Genomic DNA, 14,291 nt, shown 5'->3' on the forward strand with positions numbered 1-14,291 from the left:
GACCGAGTGCAAGTTGGGCATCTTCCTGGAGGAGGAAGAGAAAGATACATTTTGTCATGGACAAAAAACGAGCCATGCAAATTATTCCAGGCTTCCCATACTTATGCTCACTTGCCCACTGTGTGTAGCCAAACAAGAAATCCTGAGCTCTGGGGTTTTTTTTTTGGTTATTTGGTTTTTATTACAGCACAGCCCCACACAACTGTTTCCTGCAGATTCCTGTTAAAGTGCCATACCTTGCAGCTGCTAGCTACAATTTCTCAAAGCTGACATCTGTGTAGCTGCACAGATTGGCCACATAAAACAGCTCCTGTGTTGGCCTCGCATGACTCTTAAAATTAAAGAGACGTTGAAGTGTCACAGTTGAAATACATGTACATAGTGCAGTGGTGCAGGCATAGCGTCTCTCAAAACAGCTACCCTGTAGAGCTAACCTGCTTATTTCTCTCTGTTCAGTATAACCACTTGGGTTGCTACCAACTGGAAAAGCAAGAAATGTGGCAGTTTCTGCTTATAGCTTGAATTTTGGCTTGAAGGCTCTGGCCTTGTTCCTCTTCACACATTAGTACTGAAATCTTTATCTGCCTGATCATCTCCATGGAACATCAAGTATAAACCCACCAACCTCTTATTACCTACTTCCAAGTTTGGGGTGTGCAGAATTAACTAAATGTTTGCTTGAAATTACAAAGGAGCAGGGGTATAGTTATGCTTCCTACTACAGGGTGGGAAGCATGTGATGAGCAGACCAAGGGCCTAGAGCAGCTTGCTGAAGTTCTGCTGGAAGACACAGTAAATGAAGTTATAGCAATATGCTTGCAAAACACTTCTGTGCTTCTTTTTTTTCTCAGCTGGAAAGCACCTGTTAGACATCATCAGCCACACTCTTCAGTTTCCCCATCAATAAAAATGTAGAGGATATTTCCCTGCTTCCTTTCTTATATATTATCAGAGCCCCAGTAGAAATACCAAATTTAACATAAACAATGTTAAGCTGCACAGCTCCCTCCATCATCTCTCATAATGTTTTCCCAGTGTGTTAAGCAGCAACCCTCAATTCCTTTTTTTTTTTTTTTTCCTCTCCTCCTTTTCTCTTGGCTTGCTTACCACTTCTAAAATAGTTTGAGGCCAGCGTTGGGCTCCACGGGTTTGTTGGCATAGCTTGGATTGTGAAATACCCACCCCCCTGGCCAAGGCTGCTGGGCTGGCAGCGTGGTCAGGACGCAGCTCTGTAAATTCGGAGGTGGTGTTCTGCCTTCTTTTGTGTCAGCCTCCTGCGCTGCATTTGAAGTGAGTAGCGTGTTTCCAGTCTGCTTCAAGTCACGTGTATGCTACAGATAAAGAAAACGTGGCACTGACATCAACTAAAATGTTTATGTATGCGTGTGTTTGATGTTAAGTGTGGAGATTTTTTTCTGATAGCTGAGTTGCACTTAGGGAAGCAGGCAGTGATGAAACAGTAGCTCAAATAATTTTGAATTGTTTATAATAATTAATGCATATCAAAGTCGACACATATAGCTTGCAAGGAGGACATTTCTGTCTGCATTTAGTTTTTTGGAGATTTTTTTCGCAATGTTACGTCCAACACTGAGAACTAGTATGACCTGAATTTTTACTGTCCAATATGGGAGATACTACAGAGCTTGTGCTAAGGGCTCTGGCTGTGGACAGTGAGAGATGTCATCTAACATGGTAGCAGTAAAGAAGGTTAGTGGGACACTGGAAAGCTGCTTTCTCACCCAGTTACGTTCCCAGTGAGATACTAGGCTCTTTCAGTGATTTCAGTAGATTATATTATTCACGTTTCCGTCTATATTAGACAAAAAAAAGGATCCTGGAATCAGTCCACATTGTTACCGAAGCAAGAAATATCTCTGTGCTTGGTTTTTCTTCCAGTGGATTGCCCCTCAGTCACAGCTCTGATAGTTCATGGCCAGGAATGTTTTGTACAGTTGCTTGTTGCTACTGTTGCGCGCAAAGAGCGCTCTGGTTTGCTGACGTAGGACCTTGACGTGTGTTTGAAGTTGCAGTTTCCAAAAGCCAGAAAAGATCTCCTCATTGAAACTTGAAACATGACATGTATTGACTTATTTTTAATTCCACAAGAAGACCTGGACTTTTATGAAAAGCAGATTTTGTCCCATTTAGTAGATTCTTGTGAAGCTCCAAGTCAAAGGATAGATGACTTTAATAAAATCATTTTGGGGTTACTGATTTGAGGATTAAACAGAAAACGTGTTATTTTAATGCTCATGTTGTTTTATTCTGCAAATGTGATTTTTCTTTTTCCTGATCATTTACCACAGAAACGTTCCAGAGGTCAAGTGCTATTCGACAAAGTGTGTGAGCATCTGAACCTTTTGGAAAAAGACTACTTTGGATTAACGTACAGAGACACAGAAAATCAAAAGGTAACTCACAAATCTGTGTCTGGCCTTTGGTGTGTGGTCATCAGACCCTGAAACACCCCCTGATAGTTGCAGAGAAGTCCAGAAGTTATCGTCCTTGCCAAATTCCATAGGCATAGCATGGGCTCTTGGTTTTTTGTGACTCTCGACCTCTTGAAAGCATCCCCTGTATTTCCCTAGCTTTCCTCTGTGTTGGCTGTTTGTGACATGAAGTAAGTTAATCGTATAGCTGGTTCTCTTTCTAGAATGATTCATTTCATCACTGCTATAGGTGAAAGTCACATTTACATTCATATGCTACTGAACACGTAATACTAAAATATGGCTTATTTAATAATATGGCTGGGATACATATAGGTAGGAGTTGATTGACTGCTCTTGCTAACTGCTAAGATAAAGTAAGGCTTTAAATCTTGACTTACTTTATCTGAGCGTTACTGTTGATTGGCTAAAGACATCAGTCTTCAGAAGCAGTTGGCAGCAACAGTGAATCACATTTTGCCTTTCTGCATCTCGACTTTAGTATTCAATAAGCTGTGTATTAACAGTGTCCAAGATGATCGAATATGCAGGCGATAATATATATATATTGTTTTGGACATGTTATGATGAAAGAGAGTTGCAAAGGATAATTTAAAATATACTGTGTGATTTTTGCATTTTAAGATAAATATTTTGAAAGAAACCAGTAATAAAAAATTTTTAGCAATATGTGCTGTAGCCCAGCAGAGCTCACCAGGTGAAGGTATTTCAGGCTTTGTATGGCCTGCAAGGTCTTTCCCAATGAAGCTGGAGCTTCTTCATCTGCTTATGTATTGTGAAAACAGTATTTTTATTTTCTAGGCTTCCCTTTGTTTCAGTTATATATGATACAAAAGAAATCATTCCTTTTTTCTCTCTTTTCCCCTTTCTTCTAAATGTAAGGATTCTGTTTCTGATTCAGAAAATCACTTACACAGACGCTTGATCCATGCCAATGCAAGATAACACTTTAGCATATGCTTAGTTTTGAGTTGTGGTAAAAGCTAGGCAGATGTTTAAGTGCATTTTCAGATAGGTGTGCTTTCCTGTACTGGAAAGAGGAGAATGTATTCATTATAAACAGGTGGTTTAGAAGTACTATACATTTATAGATCACCAGTTACTTTACAGAGCTAAACAACTAAAATAATACTGCCTGACACCACATTTATTGATCAATAACATGCATATTTTCAATGTCAGTGTACCTAGCAATTCACCTCCATCCTCTGCCACATAACTTCCAGCCAGCCAATGTATTTGCCCTCATCACATGTCATCTTTGAAAATAGAAGTCCTGATTTGTCTTTAATTTCTTGGTGCATGGTGTGCTTTCGTGCTCAGCAATAGCTGGAGCTCTTCAGGCTCATGTTTTGCACCACAGACCAGGTTTGGACAGCTGCAAACTGGTTGTTTTTGTTGGGGAGGGATTGTTGTGTTTTGCTTGTTTGTTATTTCTTTAGTATTTTTTTTTCTCTGATACATTTGTTTCTCTTTCTTTGGTTAAAGTGGAACTTTCCTACAGGAAGCGAACTTTTTGTTCTGGGCTGTGTGGCACATTTTAAACATTAACTTGATACTGCTAGAGGGCAAGGCAGCAGCAGCACTAAGAGACCTCAAGCTGCTGTGTGCCTCCTCCAAGGGAATTTAGCCTACTCCTTAGCATGCATGGAGCAGTAACACATTGCCATGATAATTCCCCACCTTCTTGGCAGGGTTTTTGTCTTGTGTAGTCATTGGGCTCTGCGTGGCATAGATAGGGGCAGCCCCGTTGCTGCAATTCTGCCTCTGGTTTTCCCCCTGCGCTCCCTCTGCCTCCAGTGAGCCCCTTGTGCCCACGCAGGGTTGCAAATGGGGTAGTACCCTATGGCATGCTTGCCTGTCCTTTTCAGCCTTTCCAAGGTTAGAGGGGAAAAAAAAAAAAAAGAAGCCAAACCCAACTTCTTAACAAGCTTTTAGAAATTTAATTTTCCCAGAAGATAATCTGGAAAAATGTTTCTGTGGATTTATTTGGCTAATTTCTATTTTTTATTTTTTTATTTCAAACCATTTAGCCTAACCCTTCAACATCTTGGAAGGTTAATGAAATCCTGGTTCTACTCAGGGTCACATCTTGAAAGATAGTGTTGTCTCTGCCTACTGCTGCTCCAAGGAGAAAGGGGTGGCCAACCTTCAAGTGTTCTAACGTTGACTCTTTGCACTGTTTTTAAAATAATGTTTATTGTGTTTTCTAATTCAAATTGAAAAAAGGAAACATTTTCTTTGCAGAATTGGTTGGACCCTGCCAAGGAAATCAAGAAGCAGATCCGAAGTAAGTTTGTTATCATTTGTGTATTTATTTCATGGGATCTGGGAACCTTTTTTTCTGACGTATCCAGACCCCAAAGTCTACACAGAAACGTCTCCAAACTGCCATTAGTGTTTGTGAAGGTGTCGGACCCCTGTGGTGCGGAGCAGGGGTGTGAGAGGCAGAGGGGTCACCCTGGCATACAAGGGACACATCATGGGCACCACATCTCCGTCACTGCCCAGCCCCTCTGATATTCTGGGCTTATTCCTACACTGTTGGGGTAACTGCCCACTCTTGGGTCGAAGGACCTGTCCCAGTGGGGTGTCCCCAGCACCAGGGGCTCAGCAGCCCCCTCTCCCCAGCCCTGTACTGTGGCCCAGCTGCCTGCAGGGTGAGGGGACGGAAAAGACAGGGCCACAGCCCCCATCTGGATGCCTCCCCCGAGGAGACAGCACTCCCCTGGGGCGACAAAGCATCTTTCAGACCCTTCTTTTGCATCCTGTCCTGAGGCTCTGACACTGGAGTTACCTGTATGGTTTAGGTTTTTTTACCCCATAATAAGTGCAGGCAGTTACAGAGGCTCATAACACATGAGCTTGCATTGCTGAAAACAACTTGACATTTGCAGAGATGCAAAAACCCGAAGTTTGACATTAAGCAATGTAACCTTAGGGTCTAGGCCACATATATAAATTATTTCTTTGCGTTACTGATATTTATATCATATCCAGGAACGCTGCTTGTTCCCCATATGGAAACACTTCACTGACGCAAAGATAGCGCTCTACCTAAATTATCTTTCCTTCCTCCATTTCAAAAGCTTGAACTTTGCTCCTGAAATGACCATTCAATTCACAGAGAACCAGTCAATTTTCTGCTTCACATGAATATTTTAAAAAGCTCAATTGTTAAATTTAGCTGTCAGCCACATTAGAAATTCAAAAACATCTTGAAGGAAAATGGTGTCAGGGCTGCCAGGCTCAAAATTTGACCTGCCATTTTTTCCCCTTCCCTTTTTAAAATCGATCAGATGTTTGTGTGTGTGTGACTTTTGTTGGCTGGAAAACTTCAGTAGTTTTTTTCTTTGCACACTTTGTAAATAATCTCTTCTAGCAGTTGTGTTTTCACAAGCAAATAAATCTGGTAGTTCATGTTTGTTTGGTCAGGCCTAGCAGATGAATCATTTCCCTCTCCAAGGACTCGAAGAGTTAATTTACATTGGCTGGAAAACTTCCTCACCTACTATGAGGAACCACACCTTTTCCACCGGTAGTATTGACATTAAAAGTAAGTGATCTGCAATAAAAAGTAATGAAAGTCTCCCTGTTTTTTAATCTCTTGAGAAGGTGAATCTGGAGAGGAAGGTGCTATAGACCTCAATGAGTCAGGTTATGCTGATGGTCAATGCAAGGAAAGCAGCTCAGCTCCAACCACTGATTTGAAATGTGTTTAATATGTGCCCAGGCCATGAGATAAACAATGAACGGTTGTGACAGCAAGAGACTAAAGGGTGCAGAAGAGTCTTATCCTGGACTTGACATGGGGGACAGTTGTATTTGCAGAAGATGACAGCAGTAATTTGCTTGCTCTGTACAATTCATACTAGAAGTTTGGAACAGGACAGGAGTGGAAAAGTAGGGCTTTTACACATGACACCTTCCATGAATGGTTAAAAATCAATCAATCAATCAATCAATCAATCATCCTGCTAAATGCTGCTTGAGTTCTGCAAAACTCAGATATCCATGATTCTGCTGCAGACCATAGGGATTTACTTAAACTCCTGTGAGAGGAGAAGGCCTCTTACTCTGGAATCTTAACCATACCCAAGGGTTATACGATAGGTTTGATTTATAGGGTGTGTGCCACAGGCACAGATTTTCAGCCCGTGGCCCCTTCCCTCCGCCGTGGGACCAAGCATCACTCACTCCCAGCTTGGTGCCGGTCTGCTGCCTGGTGGAACCATGGCCCATCCTCACTGCTGACCAAATCCTCCTTCCACTGGCCTTCATAGCACGTGAGAGTGGAAAAGTTCCTAAGATCAAGGATTCCAAAAGTGTCACCAAGAGCCAAAGTCCTAGTGGTAAATGTCAAAGTCTTCTCACACATTGAGCCTGTTTTCTCAGGTGCATGGATGACCAAAGTGGATGGGGCTTTGCACTGGATGAAATTTCCTTGTAATCTCTAAGTAAATACTCCCAAACACTCAATTAGGACAACCGTACGGTATTTCCACGCAAGTGGACATTCACTCTGTCCAGCATATAAGCTTTCTTACCAGAGAGTGTACCAGATACACCTTCAAACTCCATACTCTTTAGTAGGTACCTAGGCAGAAGGTGCCAATGCATTTAAGATCATGGGAAAGCCCTACGTAATTGGGTTTATAAGGAACAGTCCTGTTTTTCAGAGTGTTCACAAGCACTTTCTAATTACACAGCCAATATGGGACTTTTCAAAACAGAGATTTATTTATTTATAGTTAGATTTGTAATTTGACATCAGTGCATTTCAGAAAATAAGTGTCATTACTTTGCCTTTGGTTTCTTGACTACAGAAGTACTGTAATTGTTGTGGTAGGAGTACATATAAGAAAAATATCCCACAACAGAGGCCTTGGTGAAAAGTCCCATTCCTGGAAAACCATCGTGTTGCTTGTTAGCACACTGTGGTTTGGGGGCTTGTTACTGCTTTTTATTTGCTTTTGTATTTTGCTTATGCACTAGTATAACCTATCCCTTTTCAGAATAGCATTTTTATTTTCATGCTATGTTTGGCTCTTTTTTAGTCTTGATATTCTTTCTTTATAACATTCAAAGCTAAAACTCAGAAAAAAATTTTCGCAAGCGGTGGTGACGGAAACCAGTATCCATCCCGTGGACCACCTAATCTCACTGAAATTACTAAATTAGAACTCCCCAGTGTTATGTACTGTTTTTCAGTCCTGCTCTCTGTGTTTGTCCTTGCAGTTTTGTCTGCACAGTAATTTATGTCTGCTGGAGACAGGAGCTATGTGCTGAGGCAGCACTCTGAGAGGCTGCTGCAAGCTGGTTTGGGCAGCCAGACCTTGGCATGTCACCCCGCACCCGAGCCTGTTCATGCCCTGGCTTGAGGTGTTCCCAGCACCTCTGTGTTTTGGGGTATTAGCTTTTAAAGCTTGTGTAGGCTGTGTTTTCAGATTATTAATTCCAGTAAACACTGGTTTTGGACTGAGGGGTTTTTTAGTGTTAGTAATAAATTACTGCTCCCTTAGGGTCCTCGCTTCAGTGGAAATCTTACTAAATAAGAGCTGTAAAATCTGATCCAATACTGTAATTGTGAGAGGGAAAAGTTGTGTCTTCAGAATGATGGAAGGTTTGAGGAAAAAATACTATGTCATATTCTTATGAATTGCTTGGCTAGAGTATTTTTAAGTCTGCTGGTAATCGAACAGCGTGAGCATCTCTGTTTGCGCTTACTTTCAGTCGACCTGTGTTCTTTTCCAGGTGGTGCTTGGCAGTTTGCATTTAATGTGAAATTCTACCCTCCAGACCCTGCCCAGCTATCTGAAGATATTACCAGGTGTTTAAAACATTACATACCTTTCTAAAAGGGGCTTAAAACTGTTCATAGTAGTGCTTGCACTGTAATTATCCAAGAAAAGGAATGTTTTGTATTCCCGTTGGCCTCCTTTCTCTTATGAGCTTATGGAAAATATGCGATGCTTTGACAGAAAAGACACTGTGAGCAGTGTCTGTCCTCTGAGCTAAGACAACTTTATATTTTCTGCAATTTAACCCTAAAACCAAGCTTTTCCAGCATACAGATTCCTTAGAATTGATTTTAATTTTCAGAAGGATGCCTGATGCCCAGTTTTGTCAGTGGTAACGAGTTAGTATTGCCAGTTAAATCGTAACTATGAAGGGAAAGAAGTGGGATATGGAGAAGCATCCGTGTAAATTTTGTGTGTCATTTGACGAGGTGAGCAGTTGACATGCGTGGCACAGGGAATATAGTGGTAGTGAATGGCTGCTCCCTGCTATTCCAGTCAGCGCTGCAGGTTGCACCTCTGCTCTCTGGTTTTGTATACAAGATTGTAAGCACAACCAAAAAAAATTAACCTCACCTTGTTTCCTTCTGGATATAATGCAGGAGAACCTTGGTGCCATGATGAGTTTTATGCCATTGGCAAGCTGTTCCCTAGCCTGTTCTAACATTTTGCAACCCGTGGATATTTTTGATCTTTGTTGCTTGTGGACTGTGTGTTGCTTTTAAGGTAGCATGAAGCCTTTGGCTTAGATCAGACTTCCCTGTGCTAGGCTTTGTGCAGAAAGACAGTGTGCCAAGAGTTCACACGTAACAGAGGTCTTCCAAAAGAAAGGATTGTTTTTTCTCTTCTTGTCACTCTCAAATCTCCCATGGGAACTCTGTGCCTGTTCATTTTTTTTCTGTTTTCTTCTATCTGGTGATCTTTTGCACTGCTTATCACCATGGTTTTAACAGTGTTTACTGTTTAAATGTGTTTTTGAGAAAGCTCAACAGTTTGCTGAAGAGATAACTTATGTTTTCTGAACAGCTTGGAGTTAAGCCATCCTTTAATCAACAATATCTGAGGGTTTTAATTATTTTTTCTCCTTAAAGAAAAGAATTAATCAGGTAGCTATATATCTTAGTGATTTATGATAGAAACCTGGTATGTTTGATGGGTAATTCTCTATCTAGATCTCTAAGCAAAGTAACAACCTCTTTTTATTAAGAAGTCTCCATGCTGCTTTATAAAGATAAATCAGGCATTGCTACCCATGAGTTAGGCAAGGGTTTTTTGTTTTGTTTTGTTTTTTTCCAAAATACTATAATCCATGTTAACTCCTGAAAAACCTTGTTCTTTGGAGTTTTCTGCAACTTAGCAGAGGAACTGAGCCTTCTTGCTGGTCTTTGGGCAGTGTTGGAGGAGCACTTTCTGAGCGGCCCTGGTGCTCCGTTGCAGGTACTACCTCTGCTTGCAGCTGAGAGATGACATCGTGTCTGGTCGGCTGCCCTGCTCGTTTGTCACCCTGGCCCTGCTGGGCTCCTACACCGTGCAGTCGGAGCTCGGCGACTACGACCCCGACGAGTATGGCAGTGACTACGTCAGCGAATTTCGCTTCGCGCCAAATCACACTAAAGAGCTGGAGGATAAAGTGATCGAGCTGCACAAGAGCCACAGGTAAGGCAGAGGGCATCCTTCAGGTACTGTATTGGTGCATCAGGAAATGTTAAAACCTGTTGCAGTCTACCTAATAAAAATATTTTTTGGACAAGACTCCTCTCTGTGTCTTTGGTTAAAGAAGAGCTTTGTAGCATGAAAGATAACAGGGTCTGTACCAAAGCATTGGCTCTGGTAGGTTCCCAGCTATCTAAGGAGTGCAGCTGTAGTTCTCACAGGCTGAACGTGTTTTCCAGGTGTTGGATTTTATTTTGATCTCTCTTTCCTTAACAGTGATGCTAGAATCATTTGCTTTTCCTCAGGGGAATGACACCTGCAGAGGCTGAGATGCATTTTCTGGAGAATGCCAAAAAACTGTCAATGTATGGAGTAGATCTCCATCATGCCAAGGTATGGACTCTAGTTCTTTCACTGGTCATCTTTCTCCTGTGTCATAGTACTTGAATCTGCATGGACTCCCTGATTTGTTCTTTCCCGTTGATTTGAGATAGGCATTTTGGGATAAATCGTGTCAGCATGAGGAAAGGTGATTCATAGGATGAGCATAAATATGTATTCTAACTGTAACACAACCTAGCCTATAGATTCAAAGATGTTTCACATCAACCTTTCAAGTTGAATAAATGGCCAAATCCTTTGGGAAAATATTGAATGGACAGAGTAATGAGGAAGGGTATTAGAAGCTGTCCAGAACATGATAAATTGTCATTTCATTCAACTACATTTTTTAATTTAATAAGGCCAACTATGGTACCTTAACTAGATAAGCAGATAATTTCTAACACGGCAGAGAACTTCCAAGCAATTATTTAGCCATGCTGGAAATGTAATCAGATTTATAGTAATGGGGAGTCAGCGGCTTGTCTCTCTTTGAAAGTGTGGTCCTCGCAGTTGACTGGAAGGGCAGCAGTTCTGCTGGAAATGTTTTCCCATGATGAAGTAGTTTCTCTAATCATCACCAGGTTAAGTTATGAATAAAACATGGTCATTCTTATTGTAGCTTGAGAAAGCCTTGTGTTGGTTGTCTGTTTTTTGGTTGTTTTGGGTTTTTTTTTTCCAAATAAATAATTACTTTTTTTTTCTTCACTCTTCAAAGTAAGTCTAATGGATCTTAACATCTTTGAGGTTATCAAACATCCTTGGCAAATGAATGCTGAACAAAGAATCCTGAGCTGTGGAGAGCACTGCATTTTCTGTAAAGGTCAAATCATTGTGAGCCTGGTTTTATGCTGCAGCAGATTCTTTCAAGAACTGAGATAAATTTGCAGCTTGAAAAGGCCTGCAACCATTTCCCTGGGGCATTCTGTAGGAGCTGTGCATGTGTGTTACAGAATTCAAGGCAATCTTTTATGTTCTGTTAATAGCCTTCACTGAAAATGGAAAATCTGGGTATGGCTCAATGGGCAGCGCTGTACTAGGAGGCGTGCCGCTGCTTTCCCTGTGTCTTGCAGATAGGCACAAAATCTTGAGGCACATTTGGAGCAGAGATAAAAATGGATTGGCAAATGTCACTCAGTAGCTTTTTTTCAATATCCTTTGTCCAACACAAATTTGCAAAACAGCAACAGAGTTCCTGTTCAAAATACATTACAGGTTTCATTACTGAAAATTTAACATAGCATTAAAGCCTAAGTATTTTTTTCAGAACATTGGAGAAAGGCTGTGAAATTTAAGAGAGGATATCCTGAGACAACCATTTTATTTTTTTTCAAAAAAAATTAGTATCCAGTTTTACTCTTTTCATATGGAAAGACTCGGAGCAAGATAAGTTGGTAGACAAGCTGATCTGTCTCTAAAGTGATGTTTTTAATTTAAAAAGCTGTAGTGCTAACTGAATTGGGTCTGTCTGTAGGTTAAGAAACCTAACAGTATTCTTGGAAACTGAGCTGAAGGTGGGAAAAGTAGACTTTGCATGAGAATTAATGTTTAGTTTTAATTAGGTCTTCCAGTGAGATCTGATGATATTCAAGCTAGGGGACAAGTATCTCTGTGGATGCCTTTTTGAAGTCACACTGTGGCAGATGTCTCTATGTAATGTCAATTCATTAAGGCTGTGCCAATGTCTTAGGTATTCAACAGATGTTAGACTCATCAACTGCTGTTAAAACTAGTTCCCAATTATCCAACACAAAGCTTCAATAAAAAATGTGTTCAAATAGACAGGTTTGTCCTCTGGGCTGTCACTGCTCTGATAAAGACCCCCATTCGTATGCAGAGGTGCAGGGATGTGCAACGTAGGATGTCATGGTTCAGACATTACAGCTAATGGTTTTCTGTTCTGTGCAACCACGTCGCCCCTGAAAAAAGCCAAATTCTTTTCTCTGGATTTCATTTTGCACCAGTAGTATCACATTGTAAAGCAGTCTCTGACACCAAGAAGTAACATGAATGGGCTTACATCTGCTGCAAAGGTGGGAACAAGGGAAGAAAGCATTTCTCAACATTTTTTTGAGAAAGTCCATCAGAAGAATGAGCCCCTTGCACCTGCGACTATGTGCTGTATGTGAGCATGTGTGCATTTCAGGCAATTGCCAGGCAGTGATATTACTGGCAATGAGACTTCCTTTTTTTAGAACGTATTCACTGTATTTAGATATTACTCTCTGTTTACAAAACTGTGAAATTGAAGTCTGCTGAAAAAAATTAGCTTTGTCTCTTCTATAATACCTGACGATGTCACACAAGAGCTTAATTTAGATAAAGTCTGACTTTAAGGGGTGATGCCATCATTACTGGAACATAAATCCTATATTGGTGTGTTTCCTGTCACTGAAGTGACTTGGTGGCACTAATTCTATGTTGTGTCTCTGGTTTTAATTTTTTATTAGTATTATTTCAAGCTATGCTGTAGCCTTTTCATCATGACCGACCATGCATGCCTTTATGTTCATCTTGAAATGTAATCAGGTTTTCACTGTGTGCCTAAATGATGGCTTGTTGGGAAAACCAGAGGAAAACTATGAATTATTTTCACTATTATCATAGACTGACATCTTCATAGCTTCTGTTGTCAGACTTTTGTAACTTTAAGTTATTTTAAAATAATTAAAAGAATTCTGTGCTTTAAGGTAGATCTTTCTTTTCTCCAGCAGTATTAGTACTTAGCTAAATGAAAAAAAAACCAGAATTATACAGTGTAATGCTGACAGCAAACATTGAAGGATGGTTTTAGACTATTTGAAGGCTTCTAAAGGAAAGAGAAGTGTATACTTCTTACTTAAAAATACATATTTATGGGTATATTCCGATAATATTGTGGCCAAATCTTTTGTAGTGCTAATGTGTCTGACCTACAGCTTTCCTGTCAAAAATGGGTTATAGCACAGGCACAGTCACACACTTCTTTTAAAAGGATCTTTCTGGTCCAGATGCCCAACTTTCTGCCCGCTGGTCATTTCAAAGTGGAAATACTGAGCGTAGGCACAACAGCATTAAAGAAACCAGCGAAAGAACTAAAGACAAGATGAGCAAACTACAAAAGAAAAATCTAAGGATTCACAAGGCTTAGTCATGGAAATGAGTGATGCAGGGAGAAGTAAATTCGTGTGCTGTCCTACTTACTTTCAATCTGGTATTTATGCAAATAGCACTTTTATTATGCTAATAAAATCTTGCTATATGGTTAATATCATGCTTTTAATAGCATTTAAAATTTCCCTCCTTCTTTTGGAGTCTTTCTAAAATACAAGGGAACATTGTCAACACTCAGTTTCACTCACCCTGCCCAACCTTGCTATTACTTGCATGAATGCAGTCAATGAGCGGGGTAGCTCTCAGAAATCAGGTCACTACAGCTGATGCATTAAAAAGATGTAGCTCAGATAGAAACACAGTATATGAAAGTCTGTAGTACTGTGGGATGCAAGGAGGGAAATACTAAACAAAGTGCATTGCTTGCTTTTCCAGGATTCTGAAGGAGTGGAAATCATGCTAGGAGTTTGTGCAAGTGGTCTCTTAATATATCGAGACAGACTCAGAATAAATAGATTTGCCTGGCCAAAGGTTCTGAAAATTTCCTACAAGAGGAACAACTTCTACATCAAAATCCGACCAGGGGAGGTAAGGGCATCCTGGCACTCTTTAGTGAATGAACCTTTTCAAAAAGCCCGTGTTCATATTGATTTGTTGATTTGGCATGCCTTACAAGCCTTTAACATTGCTCTCCATTTATATTTTTTCAATTTGTACTGATTTTCTTAGGAAGGATTAAGTAAATACTTTATTTGAAATACAGGTAAAATCTCCTTTGGCGTTCTTCTGTTTACATCCATGAACTAACATAAAGAATAAATATGACCATCTGCATATAAAAAGATAATCTGTATTATGAATACTTTGGGAATTGAAGTAACATACTGCTTATTCGTGGAGTGCTCATCATCTA

The 14,291-nt window shown here is 40.4% G+C and overlaps 1 protein-coding gene across 1 annotated transcript in view; it reads left to right on the forward strand.

Annotated features, from left to right (window-relative positions):
• Nucleotides 1-14,291, forward strand: part of EPB41L3 (erythrocyte membrane protein band 4.1-like 3) — a 58,206-nt gene that overhangs the window by 15,713 nt on the left and 28,202 nt on the right. The window contains exons 2-7 of the mRNA XM_010186155.1: nucleotides 2,310-2,414; nucleotides 4,701-4,743; nucleotides 8,208-8,283; nucleotides 9,689-9,907; nucleotides 10,210-10,297; nucleotides 13,814-13,966. Coding sequence (XP_010184457.1) covers nucleotides 2,310-2,414; nucleotides 4,701-4,743; nucleotides 8,208-8,283; nucleotides 9,689-9,907; nucleotides 10,210-10,297; nucleotides 13,814-13,966 — 684 coding nt within the window. The remainder of the gene's footprint in view (nucleotides 1-2,309; nucleotides 2,415-4,700; nucleotides 4,744-8,207; nucleotides 8,284-9,688; nucleotides 9,908-10,209; nucleotides 10,298-13,813; nucleotides 13,967-14,291) is intronic.

This window comes from Mesitornis unicolor, unplaced genomic scaffold (genome assembly GCF_000695765.1).
Source record: "Mesitornis unicolor isolate BGI_N332 unplaced genomic scaffold, ASM69576v1 scaffold41096, whole genome shotgun sequence".
NCBI lineage: Eukaryota > Metazoa > Chordata > Aves > Mesitornithiformes > Mesitornithidae > Mesitornis > Mesitornis unicolor.